This window comes from Pantherophis guttatus, chromosome 6, assembly GCF_059756535.1.
Source record: "Pantherophis guttatus breed Tessera chromosome 6, ASM5975653v1, whole genome shotgun sequence".
NCBI lineage: Eukaryota > Metazoa > Chordata > Lepidosauria > Squamata > Colubridae > Pantherophis > Pantherophis guttatus.
The window spans coordinates 37,200,637-37,217,590 of NC_142068.1; the positions used below are offsets into that span (position 1 = coordinate 37,200,637).

The 16,954-nt window shown below is 42.4% G+C and overlaps 1 protein-coding gene across 2 annotated transcripts in view; it reads right to left on the minus strand.

The window, feature by feature from the left end:
* Window positions 1-411: 411 nt before the first annotated feature.
* ST6GAL1 (ST6 beta-galactoside alpha-2,6-sialyltransferase 1) overlaps window positions 412-16,954 on the minus strand; it is a 50,521-nt gene continuing 33,978 nt past the window's right edge. The window contains exons 1-6 of one of the 2 annotated variants that reach the window (XM_034439485.3): window positions 12,805-14,203; window positions 11,156-11,803; window positions 10,039-10,136; window positions 3,652-3,753; window positions 2,206-2,380; window positions 412-1,536 (exon numbers count right to left, since the gene is read on the minus strand). In XM_034439485.3, coding sequence (XP_034295376.2) covers window positions 1,295-1,536; window positions 2,206-2,380; window positions 3,652-3,753; window positions 10,039-10,136; window positions 11,156-11,756 — 1,218 coding nt within the window. In that variant the 5' untranslated portion in view covers window positions 11,757-11,803; window positions 12,805-14,203 and the 3' untranslated portion in view covers window positions 412-1,294. Of the gene's footprint in view, window positions 1,537-2,205; window positions 2,381-3,651; window positions 3,754-10,038; window positions 10,137-11,155; window positions 11,804-12,804; window positions 14,204-16,954 lie in introns of those variants that run through there. The other variant, XM_034439484.3, reaches the window with a different exon arrangement.

Below are 16,954 nucleotides of genomic sequence, written 5' to 3' on the forward strand. Positions count from 1 at the left end.
GGGCGCTTGCCCTTTCGGGTGGGTGAGCAGGTGGGTGGGTGGGTGGAGCCTCCAGCTTCCATTGCTACCAGTTCTCCGAACCACCGGCCATCATCACTACCTACTCGCCTGAGCCGGTCCGAACCGGGAGCATTTCACCCCTGCATTAAGATTTGGAAAGTGGCATATCCCATGCCTGCTACACTACTCTGCTACCTTTAAGAGCACTGGAATATTAACTTTTGGATAAAACACGGAAAGTCATCTCGTCCTTCACTTTGGATTGCAAAATGTCTTGGTAAAGGCTTGAGCTCAGTGCTGGATTTCATTCCTCTAACAGCGATATATTATTTTTCATTTCTAGTATCTATGGAGATTCTGTCATCCAGGTCATGGTTGTCCCAAAGGTGCTTTTTCAACAGGCAACTTGGCTTTCTTTTTTCTTGAAGATGTTTCACTTCTTACCAAAAAGCATCCTCAGTTCTGACTGAATGCTGTGGGAATGGAAGGATTTATACTTTTTGCAGTCATCTGGTCATTAGCACTTTCAAGGTGGGTCATTAGCTCTCTGAGAGTCATTGAGGCCTCTTGGGGGGTTTATCTGTGCAGTCAGAGTCACCTGAATCAGAATGCAAATGGATGTGGAATCATCTTGGAACTGCTGAAAGGATTGTTTCTATCCCTTCCCCTCTATTGAGAAAGGGCTGTTCAATTTTAACATATATGGCCTCTTTTACTCCTTTTCAAAACAGTAGTCCTCTCTGTCCAGAATGTGGACTTTGTGAATTTCCAGTCTTTATTTGTCTATCACCATGCCTGGCCATACAAATGGCTCCCTAAATTCATATATTTCTCACACATCGTTGCCCTCTTGGATCATATTCTAATATTGACTTCTGAATAGTGCAGAACAGACAACAAGTGACAACAAGGCACAGAAATCCTGGTCCCTCCACCACTGGCTTGTTCCTAAAATATGGAAGTCTCATCTAAAAGCTTTGAAGCAGCAACTATATATATTTTTTAATTCCGTCACAAAAATTAGACACAAACCAATTGTGTCTAATTTTTGAGAATAGATTTTTAATTGTATTTCTGTAATAACTGATGGGTAATTACATTCTTGGCAATCATTAGAAATGCATTCTGCAGAATGCTGTATATGGCACATGTTGCAATCCTGAATTAAGGCAAATTGAATGGAAGAAATGCACCTTGGTTTCTTGACAGGGCCCTTACAACTCTTACTTTTAAACATTAAAGTGCCTTGTGACTCAAGACAGGCTTCCAAACCCAGAATATGGGATTCACACTCCTAACATTGTGCTCTCCTTAAGCCTGGTAAAGTCACTTTTCCATAATTGTAAACATCTTCATCTGTGCCTTGATTAAGGTGCTTCACCATATTTTTTTCAAAGAGCTGTGGGTGGTAGGCACCCAATGTACATGCTTCATCTAAGGTATTCTGGTAATAGTGGCAAATGTCTGTTTGCCTCTTAGAGGGGAGAAACTCATAAACATTCACTTCATCACAGAAGTGCATCATAAGAACAATGCCTAGGGAAGAGAAAAAGAGAGATAAAGAGAGGCATGTTAAAGAAACAATTTAACAGCAAAAATATTAATAGTAACACAAAACAAAACAAAGAAAAAAAATCCCTTCCTTGGCCCAGAAACTTCTAATGCTAGAAAACTTGAAGGATTCCATACCAATCTTTTCTTAACTTACTAACTTAACAATTGCAGTGATTCACTTAACAACTGTGGCAAGAAAGATAATAAATTAGGGCAAAACTCACTTAACTACTGTCTTACTTAGCAACAGAAATTTTGGGCTCATAAGTCGAGGACTACCTGTATATTGTACATACTTGGGGTGAAATTCAGCAGGTTCTGACAGGTTCTGGAGAACCGGTAGTGAAACTTTTGAGTAGTTCGGAGAACTGGCAAATACCACCTCTAGCTGGCCCCAGAGTGGGCTGAGAATGGAGATTTTGCAATATCCTTCCCCCTGGAGTGAAGAGGGAATGGGGATTTTGCAGTATCCTTACCCTGGAGTGGGGTGGGAATGGAGATTTTGTAGTATCCTTCTGCCACGCCCACCAAGCCACGCCTACAGAACCAGTAGTAAAAAATTTGAATTCCACCACTGGTACATAATATAATCTCTGTACTTTATTTCTCTAAAATAGGGATACAAATCGAAAGGAGAAACCAAAGACTTACCAAGCATGCCAGAAGAGGGTGGATTTGGCTGAATATCCTCGGGTGAATTTTCCTGAAGGATATCCCACAGTTGCCATTGCATTTTGGGATTCAGGATATAAAAAGGCTGCTTGGGATGTCTCTTCCGATAATGCTTGTAGCTTTCAAAGAAATGGTAGTCTGGTTTCTGAAACCACTGAAGCCAGAAATGAAAATGAGTTGCAAATCTCCTCTTTGGAAATATGATCCTTTTAAAAAAATATTTTTATTGAAAGTTTTAATAACAGAGAGAAAAGAAAATTAAAAAAAAAGTATAAAGTGTATATAGAAAAAAAAGGAACAAAAAAATATAAAGAAGTAGCTTCCAACTTCTTCATCACAAGTACAACCTTACACACACACACACACACACACACACACACACACACACACACACACAGAGGAACCAATTTCCAGTTGGATTTCTTCCACTCTTGATGAATTTTTATCCTTTTATCCTGTCTTCTCTTACTCATTTCTAGAAAGTAAATGGCAGATTTGACCTTAAAATGTATTTTCATTAAACAGATTTAAAAAGGAATATTAAACTGTTAAAGGTAAAATATTAAATGTAAAGTAACATTCATTTATAAACTTCTTAAATATTATAAAAGTGTTTATATGATGTAGTATAAAAAATAGGAATAAAGAAAGCTCTTAATTGCAAATCTTATAACAATTATTGCTGAAATGACAATCTCAAGTAATTGTGTTTATATGTGTCTGTGTGTTTACAGGGGCTCCTTCTGCTACCCCTACAGCAATGATACAACATAAAATAGAAAATAGCATATCATTAAATAAATACAAAATGTAATAGAATTTAAATGTACTTTTACTGATCTAAATGTCCTTGGATCTTTTTCCCAGATATAGTTCAAGAATAAACTAACTAGTCCAGAAAAAAATGCAGGTAAGTCTTAAGCAATTATTTCTTGTACAAGAGCTCTCTCTTGTGGTTATAGATATGTTAAATTCAAAAACATTTTTTTTTTACAAAGCACAAAGTGAAACAATCAAATTAACAGTAAAAAGAGTTAATATGAAAGATTGTGTTCTTCATTGCCAAGTGACACAGTAATGCTTTTGGGAAGCATAGGAAGGCAGTAAACTATGTTTATACTGTGTTTTGCTACTGCATGTCTGTCGCACCAGCAATACAATACTAGGACCTTTGAGAACAGTTTTATTTGAAAACCTCAAAAACTACGTTAAGTGGCTGTTGCCAATCTCCCAAGCAGGAATATTTTGTGTGATGCTGATAGTAAGGCTATATTAAAAGAAAACTCCCTAAAAGGAGTTCATTGAAATTGGAGACCAGAAAACATCTCAAAGTACTAAAAGGAAGTATGTATGAAATATGGTACTATCCCATGGCCCACCAATTTTTTCTAGACATCCTGTATACTGTACACCAATGAAATTTACCTCATAAATACTGGCATGATATGGTGCTGGATCCCAGAGAATGATGATTCCAAAGTTGAATTGTACATCTGAAACAAACTTCTTTTCTTCAACAGTAATAAGCTAGGAATGACAAAAGAGATGGAGATCATTGCATTCTTCCCTATTTTGAAAAGCCTGGGGCATCCATTCCCAATCTGAATGTCCTCTGTGTATATGCAATCCAGTTCCTAGACTTCTCAATTCATTAGAATTCTGAAAGTTGAAGTGCATGTATCTGAGATTGTAGAAGGCTAACTTGAGTCAGATGACATGGCTTTATTTGGGCCATTATTCTAAATTAGGCTTCTCCAACCTGATGCTTTCCAGATGCATTACACCACTTCTCTGTGTAGGACTTGAGATAGCATGGAAGATATTGTATATACAGCACCACAAGCAAAAGCAAACACACTTATTTCCATGACCCACCAGCCCGTAATTTATGTGACAGTAGAGTTAACGGGAATAAATTACTGCTGCATGAGTTTTACATTTTTTTTTCTTGCCTCAGTGACGTTTCAGTCATAGTAAATTATATACTGTGAGCAAAACGTATTCAAGGACATGAAGCAGGGTTAACATGGAGAGGAAGAACTAAACACCTCCGTGAGTCATATAACAACCACACACATAGTACAGGCTTAGTCCAACTCTAATTTTGAATGTTTAAGCAAAGATCTGAAATGTATTTCCAACGTCCCCATGATCTTGAACCTTTACTTTCATACACATTTCCCTATTTCATTTGCTAAAACAGTAATAGAAATACCTCAAATAACTTCAGATACACACACACACACACACACACACACACCTCCCCTGGTGAAATTTTTATCATTTGAAATTTTGCCATAGGATTGAGCAGCCTTAACCCCGAACCCTAACCCTATGGAATATCATACCCTCCTGAAGTGACATCTGCACTGACCCACCTGACCTTCCGTAAGGGCCCTGAAGATCTGGTTTTACCAGCAGGCCTGGGGTTCCAACAGGGAGGATCACTTTGGAGGCAGTTGATAGATTGAGAAAAGTTCTACCACCCCCACTTAGTCTTTGTGGTCCTTTCTCTGCCCCTCTTTTAATGATAAATATTTAGTATAACTATGATTATAGTTATTACTGTTTTATCTTTCTGATGTTTCTGGTTTTAATGTTTGTAAGCCACCCAGACTCACCTCCAGATGAGATGGGCGGCACATAAATCCAATAAATAAACAAACAAATAATTTTTTGCAGACAGTATACAATATACCTATTCTACTGCATGCAAAACTGGTTGACTATGGTTTACAAGCATATCTTATAATAAATGGATGACATATTCACAACTACAAGAACCCAAGTAGGACATCCATGAGCCAATTTGATTATTCCAGAGAAATAACAAATGTGGACCCTGCAAATAATGTTTGCATTTGGAATCTATTCTAACCCAAGTAAATGCAATATTTATTTATTTTATTTTATTTTATTTTATTTTATTTTATTTTATTTTATTATTTTATTTTATTTTATTTTATTATTTTATTTTATTTTATTTTATTTTATTTTATTTTATTTTATTTTATTTTATTTTATTTTATTTTATTTTATTTTATTTTATTTTATTTTATTTTATTTTATTTTATTTTATTTTATTTTATTTTATTTTATTTTATTTTATTTTATTTTATTTTATTTTATTATTTTATTAAATTTTTATACCGCCCTTCTCCTGCTGGACTCGGGGCGGTGCACAGCCAAGAATAAAAAACATCCCAATACAAAATTTAAAATTTTAAAAGATTTAAACAAATTTTGGCCCAAAATTTAAAACCTCCCAACTAAAATCCATTTACAATTAAAAATATCTAGGGGGGGGGGAGGGTTTACGCCAGCCCAGCTTGATGATATAGAAAAGTTTTGAGGGCACGGCGAAAAGCCCAGAGATCTGGTATCCTATGTATCTCTGGGGGCAGGTCGTTCCAGAGGGCAGGTGCTGCCACAGAGAAGGCCCTCCCCCTGTGGGTCGCCAACCGACATTGCCTGGCTGACGGCACCCTGAGGAGTCCCTCTCTGTGGGAGTGAACTGGCCGATGGGAGGCTATTGGCAGCAGAAGGCGGTCCCCTAAGTACCCAGGCCCAATGCCATGGAGCACTTTAAAGGTGGTAACCAACACCTTGAAGTGCACCTGGAAGACCACCGGAAGCCAATGCAGCTCGCGCAGGAGGGGTGTCACATGGGAGCGCCCTATCGCTCCCATAATCTCCCGCGCGGCCGCATTTTGCACCAGTTGGAGACTCCGGGTGCTCCTCAAGGGGAGCCCCATGTAGAGAGCATTGCAGTAGTCCAGGCGGGAAGTGACGAGTGCCTGAGTGACTGTGCGTAAGGAGTCCCGATCCAGAAAGGGACACAACTGACGAATCAGGCGAACCTGATAAAAAGCTCCCCTGGCCACGGCTGTCATATGCTCTTCTAAAGACAGCTGTGCATCCAGGAGGACGCCCAAGTTGTGAGCCCTCTTCGTGGGGGCCAGTAACTTGCCCCCAATAGCCAGCGATGGCACCAGCTGGCTATATCGGGACACCGGAAGCCACAGCCACTTGGTCTTGGAAGGGTTGAGTCGAAGACTGTTTCTCTCCATTCAGACCCGCATGGCCTCTAGACACTGGGACATCACTTCAAGGGCATCGTTGGGATGGCCTGGGGTGGAGATGTACAGCTGAGTATCGTCAGCGTACTGATGGAACTCCACCCCAAAACCATGGATGATCTCGCCCAGCGGCTTCACATAAATGTTGAACAGGAGGAGTGAGAGGACCGACCCCTGCGGCACCCTACAAACAAGGCGTCTCGGGGTCAACCTCTGCCCCCCCTGCCAACACCGACTGCGACCGGTCAGAGAGATAGGAGGAGAACCACCGTAGGATGGTGCCCTCCACGCCAAACCCCTCCAACCGGCACAGCATGATACCATGGTTGATGGTATCAAAAGCAGCTGAGAGATCTAACAGGACTAGGATAGAGGAACAACCCCTATCCCGAGCCCTCCAGAGATCATCCACCAACGCAACCAATGCCGTTTCCGTGCTGTGCCCAGGCCTGAAGCCGGACTGGAGCGGATCTAGATAGACAGCTTCATCAGGTACTGAGGAAGCTGTCGCGCCACCACACTCTCAACAACCTTCGCCACAAAGTGATAGTTTGTGATGATAGTTAGCCAAAACAGCCGGATCCAGAGAGGGCTTCTTGAGGAGGGGCCTCACCACCGCCTCTTTCAAGGCGGACAGCAAGACACCCTCACTCAAAGAAGCGTTAATAATCCCCTGGAGCCAGCCTTGCGTAACCTCCCGGGAGGCCAGCACCAACCAGGAGGGACACTGGTCCAATAAACATGTGGTCGCATTCAGCCGTCCCAGTATCCTGTCCACATCCTCGGGAACGACAGGATTGAACTCTTCCCAAATGACATTCTCAAGACCGGCCTCCATCATCCCGTCTGTACCCACCCAGTCAGAGACCAAGCCTTCCCGAATCTGAGTGATTTTATCGTGCAGATACTGAACAAAATCCTCAGCCCGACCCTGCAAGGGATCCTCCCACACTCCCAGATGGAGGAGGGAGCGGGTCACCCTAAACAGGGCTGGGCGGTTATCTGCAGATGCGATAAGAGTGGAAAAATAATTACATTTTGCCGCTTTTATCGCTACTAGGTAGATCTTAATATGAGACCTTACCATATCATTGCCTAGATGTGGAACATAGATAAATAAAGTACAGGATGAAGAAAGATACAAGAGATTTATAGGTGATAATCAGCTGGAGAGTGCATGCATTAATTTTTATTCAGATAATGCCAAGGATCCAACTCTGATAGGCAGCAGAAATCAGAGTTCCCTTTTTCAATTTTTCATACAATTTCCATTGTATAATTTTGTAATAAAGGTCCAGCAAATTTGCACTGTCCAGGATGGTAGACTACAAATTCTACCATTACCAGTCAGACTGAGCAATTTTACAAGTTGGATTGAAGATAGTGTACAACAGTTACAATTTCCATAACATCTTTAAATATTTTTGCGGAAAACTTTTTTTTCTTTTCCAGTAGCTAACTATTCTAGGTCAACTCCGGATACAATTATTGTACCACTGACTTGCTTAATACTAAGTAAACATATGCAGAATTATAGTGAACTTCCTGAAATCCGTCATAGAGATTATTCCCATTTACAACTTTTAGGGAGAGTATTAGCATCATTATTAGTCCCGTTTTTCTTTTCTTTTTTTTTAACTAGAGAAAGGGAAAATAATTTTCATAGTGATTGTAGGTCCCAGTAGTTTTTTCCCCATCATTGACATTAATTTAAAGATTTTTTTTTCCTGCAAAGACTAATAATAGCATGCACGTTATGTGTCAGAACTGTATTTGTGGAGGCTTAACACCTCCCTGCCCCCTTCCTGTGCAGAAATTTCTGCAAAGTTTCCTGTGTCACTTCCTCCAAATCCAAATCATGTATAAAAGCACTTTCTGGTAATAACTTTATTTTGAGTCAAAGCTGTATTTGGAATCAAAGCTGCATCTATTGGCTGCTTTATGATTTGGATTCCTGCAATATAAATAAGAAGCTGAATTGGTACTTTTTTCTTTTATTACAGAATATGTTAAGAAACTTTTTAAATTTCCATCTAAAAGGATTGCACAGCTAAAAACAGTGCTTTGTCTTTAATTACACCTGCATTTATTTTGGTTGTTCTTTCACTCAAGTTGAAAAAATTGCTTTCAGTGTTTTTTGCAAAAAACGGAAAGAGAAAATTTCAGTGAAATTCTCATGAAGTTTGGCAGTCTTTGCACTGGTGACAGGTGTGCATGCAGCTCTTCCCTTTTATCACAGAATCCATTTTCCAGGGTTCTTCACCCTTTCTGGTTTCCCATGCTTCAATTAAACCCCCCAAAAACAGAGAAAGGAACGCTCTTATGGGGCATTTTTTTAAAAAGGAGGCATGGGCACCCAGCCGTGGAGGCAGAGCATTTTTTATGTAAAGATTTGTAACAGACAATAAATTACTGCACTCTCTTCCTTTAATAAAATAAAATAAAAAGTTAGAATAACTTGCAAAACCAGAAGGAACTATGAAAATATTCAAAAGCAGCTATGCTAATAATATACAGAAATCTTTCTGGAGATTGGGAGACATATCTTGACAATCTATTAAGTTAGCGCAAACTGCACATCTATTTTTGGACTATGATCCTTGAATGTCAGCTGTAAAAAAGCTGGCAGGCCTAAGACAGAAATAGATATGATCTGGACAAAAGCTAAATTTAACTTAATAACATTCAATTAACATTTAATTAAACTAAGGTAGTCTTTGGGTTATGATCCTAACTGAGACTGGCATTTCCATCACTAAGCAAAACATCATGGAACTGTGCTGCTTTACGACAGCAGTCCTAGTTATGGTTGTTAAGCAGGGGTGAAATCCAAAATTTTTCCCTACTGGTTCTGTGGACGTGGCTTGGTGGTCATGGCAGGGGAACGATACTGCAAAATCTCCATTCCCTCACCTCCTGGGGGAAGGATATTGCAAAATCTCCATTCCCACCCCACTCTGGGGCCAGCCAGAGGTGGTATTTGCCAGTTCTACAAACTACTCAATATTTCCGCTACTGGTTCTCCAGAACCTGTTAGAACCTGCTGCATTTCACCCCTGTTGTTAAGCAAGGATTGCAGAGTTATTAGGCAAAGACTTCATGCTACTCTTCTCTGTGCCAACTCCTCCGTTCCAACTCTTCCCACCAGCCTATCTCCACCCATTTCTGTCTTTTTGGCCACACAGCACAACATGGCCAAACATAGAGGCTGCTATATTTTGCTGCCATCCTCCCCTGCTCCCTAAGCAGCATAGAAATCCTTTTAGTGGAAGGAATAGAAAGCATCCAATTCACAGGGCTTGGAGTAACCAGCAGGCCTAGGCTGGGAAAAGAGTTATTTCTTGGCTGCTCCCTCCCTCCTTCCCTCCCTCCTCCAGTCAGCCATGGTGGGCAGGGGCCAATGTTGGACTGGATCAGTGGTGGGTTGCTACCGGTTCACCCCGGATCGGTAGCGGTGGTAGTGAGAGGCTCCGGCCACCTGCCCGGACGTCTCTGCACATGTGAGCGAAATTGAAACCTACTACTGGACTGGCTGCAGAAATGGTACCAGCTTTTGGACCCAACAACCCTCTCTTATCTGGCCTTTATCCACCTTGTGGCTCCACGGGCAAGAAACCTGGAGGGTGGCCTGGTCAGGAGAGCTTGCTGTTTAGGAACAGGTTACCCTTGTAGATCCAACCCTTGTGAAAACCACCCAACTTCTCCCACTTCTCTTGTTACTTAGCTGACCTACCTGAGAATTAACAAGACGTATTGTAGTTTTGTCACCGACATCTACCTGAAACCCTTTGGTAGGGGCCCCATTAAACCTCAGGACTGCATCATGGTTGTCTGAAATAAACAGAAAATATGAACTGAGTACATCTCAGAGCAAAGTCTTTAAAGTTTCAACAGTTCAGCTGTGAAATCCTCCTGTGTTCTACAGAAAAATGCCAGGAAGACGTTTCAATGTCACCTCAATGTTCTTGTTATGTATTTGAAAAATTTATACCATAGCCTTATAACTAATTTATGTTGATCTGATGCTACATTAATGTTAAACCTTTGAAAAAAATAAGGGAGAGAGAGAGAGAGACAGAGAGGGAGGGAGGGAGATCATTTAAAACTCAAGAGCATTAATCTCTATACAATAAACTATTCCTTTAACTAAGATGTAGAGTTGGGCACAGATGGCTTTCTCCAATGCCTGCAGCTGCCTCTCTTGCAAGAGAGAGAAACACAATGTGATTCTGATTGATTGTAATTAACTGGAGTGTATGAGGAATGACCAAGTGAACCTTAATCTGGACAAGTTGATAGCAAGGAAAATTGGCTAGGGCTTCCAGTTGGGGTTTTCAGCCTTGTCCAAGTTCGTGCACTCCAGATATTTGTATTCAGAAAAACAGAATAACAGAATTGGAAGGGACTTTGGAGGTCTTCTAGTCCAACCCTCTGCTTAAGCAGAAACCCTATATCAGAGGCCCCCAACCTTTTGGGCACCAGGGACTGGTTCCGTGGAGAGAGGTTTTTCCATGGACTGGAGGGGCATAGTTTCTCATGCTGCTTGCAACACGTGTATGGGGCTTCACTTGTTTGCACGGCCCATTTATTGGAATGCTGCAGACCAGTGCCGGTCCACAGACCAGGGGTTGGGGACCCCTGCCCTATACCATTTCAGACAAATATCTTCTTAAAAACCTTTGGTGTTGAGGCACCCGCAATTTCCAGAGACAAATCATTCCACTGATTCTAACAATTAGCTCAGGATTAAACTAGCTTTTTCTGCCCTATTACATGGAAAACTCAACAGGAAAACATTTTAATCATATTTAGTTGCTTTTGTTGTAACAGAAAAATACACAAATACAAACCTATTTCTGCTCCCAAATGTGAGTCCTTAATAGATCCTGCAGAGGATACAACTGCACATCGGCCCAGCTTGCCCAGTTCCACGCTGATATTTGTCTTAGGCAGGTATGTCTCCCATTCAGGTGTATTAAAAGGGGCATCAGATGCAGTTATCATCCTAAAGTCTACTTTTTTCTGAAGTTGGCACAACATTTGTTCCGGGCTGAGTATAGCAGTATTCTTTGGTCCAGTGTATTTCACATGATATTTGTTCAGGTTTAAGTAATGCTTTCTTTCCATTTGCAGTTTATGGCTAAGAATTTGGGAAGAACTATACTTGTTCCAGACTTTGATTTCCTTGGGCTTAGGTTCAATATTATTAAATTTAACCTGGGATTTTTCATTAGACAAAGTAACGTTGCCTATGCCGTTGACAGCTTTATTCTGGCCCATTCCTGATTTCGTTTTAATCCATTTCCACAGCTGCAGATGATCAGTTTGGCTTTCTATTTTTATGGACATGTAAATTCCTTTCCGTGTTTCCTTCCATAGACAAACAGTCAGGACCAAAATGAAAATGAGAATGCCGAACACCCATTTTCTAAACAAATTGACATGAACCATAATGTACAACGCACTAGGTTGGAAAGTTCAGTTTCAGATGTATGGACCTGAAAAATGAAATAATGTAAATATATTAATGGGGAGGGATGGAGTGTTAACAATCTATAGGTAGTGCTTTATAGATGTTGCTTCAGGTACCTCTCCAAAAGGTGATTGCACAGGATTGCCACTGTCTTTAAATAGTTCCCATAACGCAGATCTTAAGAGACTGGCTACAGTATATCTATTTTCTATTAATATAGGGTTTTTTATTCTCCTATGTTGTATTTCATAAAGTAAATAGACAACTCCTTTCTTTTCCTGAGAGATAAATGAGATAAAAGTACAAATATTTGCCCATATATTTAAGAGGAGATGACTGTTTTAGAATTGGATAGAAAAATGCTATGCTGGATGCATTTACTTGATGCAGAACCATTGAACTGCTATGTCCCCAAAGGGGTCCCGACCCACAGGTTGAGAACCACTGCTTTAAAGGCAAGGACCATCTACTCCCACAAAAGCATTTGTAATAGACACAGTCAAATCTCCCACTCTGGGCAAGTATGCTAATAAGGATCAAAGAGCCAAAGAAATAGCTAAAGAACTTGTCAAAAATCCACAGCTTTTAAGAATAAATCTCTTTATCAAAGAAAGGGGAACTTAACAAATGTTAAAGATTCATTGGAAGCCAGCAAAGAATCCCCCACCAAATTAAATCATTCACTGCAAACACAACAGGTTGCTCTCAGAATTTGTATTAATAGACTTAATGTTGGATGTTGGAATACCAGGAGAGCAATCCTAGCTTCCTTAGGTCACCTTCTTCACTGCCAATGTAGGCAGATTGATCTATGTGCTATCAAATGGCTCCCAGATGCCCCAAATTGGATGCCTTTGATGCTATTCAAGATGAGAGCATATCTAGCTTCCTTTCAAATTTTTCCTACCACAGTCTTTTGTGATGAAAAGGTTAAATCTTTAATAGCTAATATGTTAGTTCCCCAGGTCATTGCTTCTTCACTCCCAGCCTTGAGAGAAGAAGAGTGTGGGAATCAGTCAGCCTTACCTGATGAAGATGTTCTCAGCACAGAAGCTGGCCTTATTAATGCTTTTGGCTCTTTACCACAAACAAGACAATATACTGTTTAAACTAGAAAATATGAAGAAAACCTTGGTCACAATTGCCACAATTAAACCATTTATAGACCTTGTATCTTCAAACACTGAGCCTCTCACGTTCCTCTCAGCAAATAATGGATTGCCTAAAAATGGCTCTATAAAAAATAAAAGTCTGAATCTTCTTGGGCCAGTAGAAGATCTTGCAGTTGAGAAGGAGTCATTACTTTCATCGGGATATTCCATGGGGACTCCAGCAACAAATCAGGGGATGGGCAGGGATCCTTGCCAACTTCAATGAGCCAGATGCAGCATGATTTAACATCTCTTTGCCCAACATCTCTGGAGAAGCCCCCCCCTCAAGATTTTAGGGACACTGAGTTCTATACAGCTGTTACTCTAACAACTGTGTGAACTCATCATACAAAATAGTATCAAAGCAGAAACAAGTTGTTAAATGGTGTCAATGTCATCCACTACAAAGAAGACCCCCCCAAGAGCTGATGTAGGGCATACATGAGTCAAGTCATCCTTTGGAGGAGGTCATAATGGCTGCTGATGACCTCCTAGCTCAATATAGTAACCTCACAGCTTCCTCTTGTCAAAACCATATCTCCTCATGGACTTCAAAAGAGTATCCTTTTTCCCTTCTAACCTGGAATATCACTAGCTGGTCAGTCCCATCAAAAGACCAACTTTTTTTTGACTATATATCACAATTTGATGTCCTCTTTCTACAAGAAACCTAGATCTCTTCAGAGGTGGAGTTAGATGGCTACTGGGTTAACTCTACCCCAGCTCCCCCGAGCAAGGTGGGTGGGAAATCTAAAGGTGGTATAGTGATCCTAGTTAGCACAGCTTTGCAATTTAAATGTGTCTCATTGCCTTCTCTACAACCCTAACTTTGACAATCTAAAGAGTGGATAGGTTTTCCTATAACGCTCTCATCTACACGTCCAAAGCTTGCAATTCCTGTATCTTGTCATTCAGAGGAAGGAAAATATACATGGTACGTCCCCTGTGAATAATGAAAGTAATTTCCTCCATCTTCATGTACAACCAGTAAAAATAGAAGTGTTTCCGGCTTCCTTTGCTCTCCCTGTAAGCTCTTGCAATAAGCTTGTTCTCTGGGGAACTTATTTCCTTCTAAGTCCTTTATAGAGCCTCCAATAAGATATGGCTCAGGCCAGGTTATCTTCGAGATCTCCTTCTACCACATAGCTCCCAAACACCGGTAAGATCCCATAGAGTTGGTCTCCTCCGGTTCCCGTCAGCTAAACAATGCTGGTGGGCCCGCGGGGGAGGGCCTTCTCTGTGGCTGCCCCAGCTCTCTGGAACCAGTTACCTCCTGAGGTCTGGACCACCCCCACCCTATTGGCCTTCCGAAAAGCGGTGAAGACCTGGTTTTTCCAGCAGTCCTGGGGCCGCTGATCTTGCTGTTGCGATCTTGTGAGATCCGGCCACAAATGGTGTGAATGGGTTTTAATGTTTTAATGTTTAAATGTTTTTATAATGGTTTTTTAAAATGCATTGTAAGCTGCCCTGAGTCTCCGGAGAAAGGCGGCATATAAATTGAAATAATAATAATAATAATAATAATAATAATAATAATAATAATAATAATAATATTATTCAAATGGTAGAAGATACTCAGTGAAGTGATACTTGTAGTGATACTCAGTATTCTGCCTTTTATGAACAACCATCAACAGTAAAGAAATATACTGCAAATCAGCCGACGGTAGGGTAGCAATAAACCTCTTGGAAAGGATATTCATGTTTCATGATGTGTCTACACCTACAAAGTATTAAATATCTGAATCTTTAGCAGATTTACTGAGGCGAGTTCAATGTTCAACTCAACGTTTATTCAGTAACACAATACACAAACAACATTCCCGCGTTTGACAGCTCCTTATATACCGGCTGTCAAAACCCTGGTAACCAATCAGAACAGTTTCAACTTTCCTGCTTGTCGCTAGGGGGAGCCGACTAGCGACTATGCTCAGTATGTAACACCCCTTCCCACCAAGCTTGCGCATGCATAATCATTTAAATACGCAGGCCGACGCCTAATCCACCCCGATCGTCGGGGTACCGATGACAGCGCTATGTCCCCTAAGGGGAGAGAACCCGCCTCATCTTCCCTAGCTGTGGGTGCCTCTGGGCTATTCCCTCCTGTCAGTACATCGGCCTCCCTGGTGTCCGGTAAGTGTGGAGTGTTATGTTCGTCAGGTGTGGGAATGGGATTTGGCTGGGTGGGCTCTTCGGCGGGCTGTTCTATTTGAACTTTGGGTGGTTGGTCTGGATTTGGGACTCTTGTGCGCAGTTGGTCCCTATGGCGCCGCCAGGTCCTACCCTGACCCATATCAACACAGTACGAGCAAGGGCCAGCAACGGCCCCGATCTTCCCTGGGAGCCACAATGGTTGTCCAGCGTAATTCCGGGCATATACTAGATCACCTATTTGGAAGGCCTTATGCCAACTCCTGGACTCAATGGGCTTGGTCGGGTAATGTTGGGGGTGTATACAGTCTAGCGCTGTGCGCAATCTCCGTCCCATGAGTAGCTCCGCCGGGGTCTTATTTGTGGTTTGGCATGGCGTGGTGTGTTGAGTGAACAGGTAGTTGTCCACTCGCTCCTGCCATCCCCCAGGACCCAACCGCAGTAACGCTACTTTGGCTGATCTTACAGCCCTCTCAGCACATCCGTTACTAGACGGATGGAACGGGGCTATCAAGCAGTGCCGGATACCATGCGCTGCTAGGAATGTTTCGAAGGAAGCGGCCGTAAATTGGGGCCCGTTGTCGGACACCATTAAGTCGGGCAACCCGTGCGTAGCAAACAGCCGTCGGAGGGCCTTAATTACAGCTTCGGCTGTGATGGAATGCATCAAGACCACCTCGACCCATTTAGAAAATGCATCCACCAAAATTAGGAATGACTGCCCATGGAGTGGGCCCGCAATATCAATGTGCAAACGAGACCAGGGGGCCCTCGGCTCGTCCCACTCCCTTGGGGACTCTCTAGGTGGCATTGGGCGACTATCCTGGCACTGAGGGCAATTGGCAACCCACGCCGAAATGTCCTTATCTAGATGTGGCCACCACATGTAACATCGACCCAGGGCTTTCATACGGACAATGCCCGGGTGACCCTGATGGAGTTGCGATAACATTGAGCGCCGTAAAGGGGTTGGTACCACCACCTGATGCCCCCACAATAAACAGCCATTCTGGGTCGACAATTCGAGTTGCCTGTCCGCAAACGGTTTCAGTTCCTCGGAGTATGGACCTGGCGGCCAGCCCCTCGCCATCCAGTCGAGGACACAGGAAAGCACAGCGTCCTTGGCAGATAAATGGGCGATGTCCAATGCAGTGACAGGCAAAGGCGCGTTGTCAATCAAACAGACAGATGAGGCAGGAACAGGATCAGCCAGTAAAGCAGGTAGAGGGCAGCGGCTTAAAGCGTCCGCGTGAGCGAGAGCCTTGCCCGGATGATGTACCAAGGTATAAGAGTAAGCAGACAGGAAAGTGGAATAATGGGTCATCCGGGGCGGTAAAATTAACGGCGCTTGACGGTCACCGGCAAGGATCCCGAGCAGTAGCTTGTGATCAGTGACTAATAGGAATGATCGGCCGTAGAGATAGTGGTGGAAACGCCGAACTCCTGCGACAATAGCTAACGCTTCCCAGTCAAGTTGCGAGTAGTTGCGTTCAGCAGGGCCGAGAGTACGGGAGAAATAAGCAATGGGAACCCTCGGCCGCTTGGCAATTGGTGGCTCAAGACAGCGCCTACCCCGAACGGGGAGGCATCACAGGCTAATACTATAGGCAAATGGTCAGAGAACTGGGCCAACACAGAGTTAGATATAAGGAGCCGTTTGACGGCAGTGAATGCGGCGGCTTCTTTCTTACCCCAAATCCACGGGGCCCCTCAGTCTAACAGACGGTGCAATGGCTCGGCAACAGACGCTTTGTGCGGAAGAAACATAGCGTAAAAATTTAAAAGGCCAAGAAAAGCCTGTAAATCCGCTTTGCCGCGTGGGGGTGGGGCATCCACGATGGCAGCTGTCTTAGAAGGGGTAGGGTGGAGGCCAG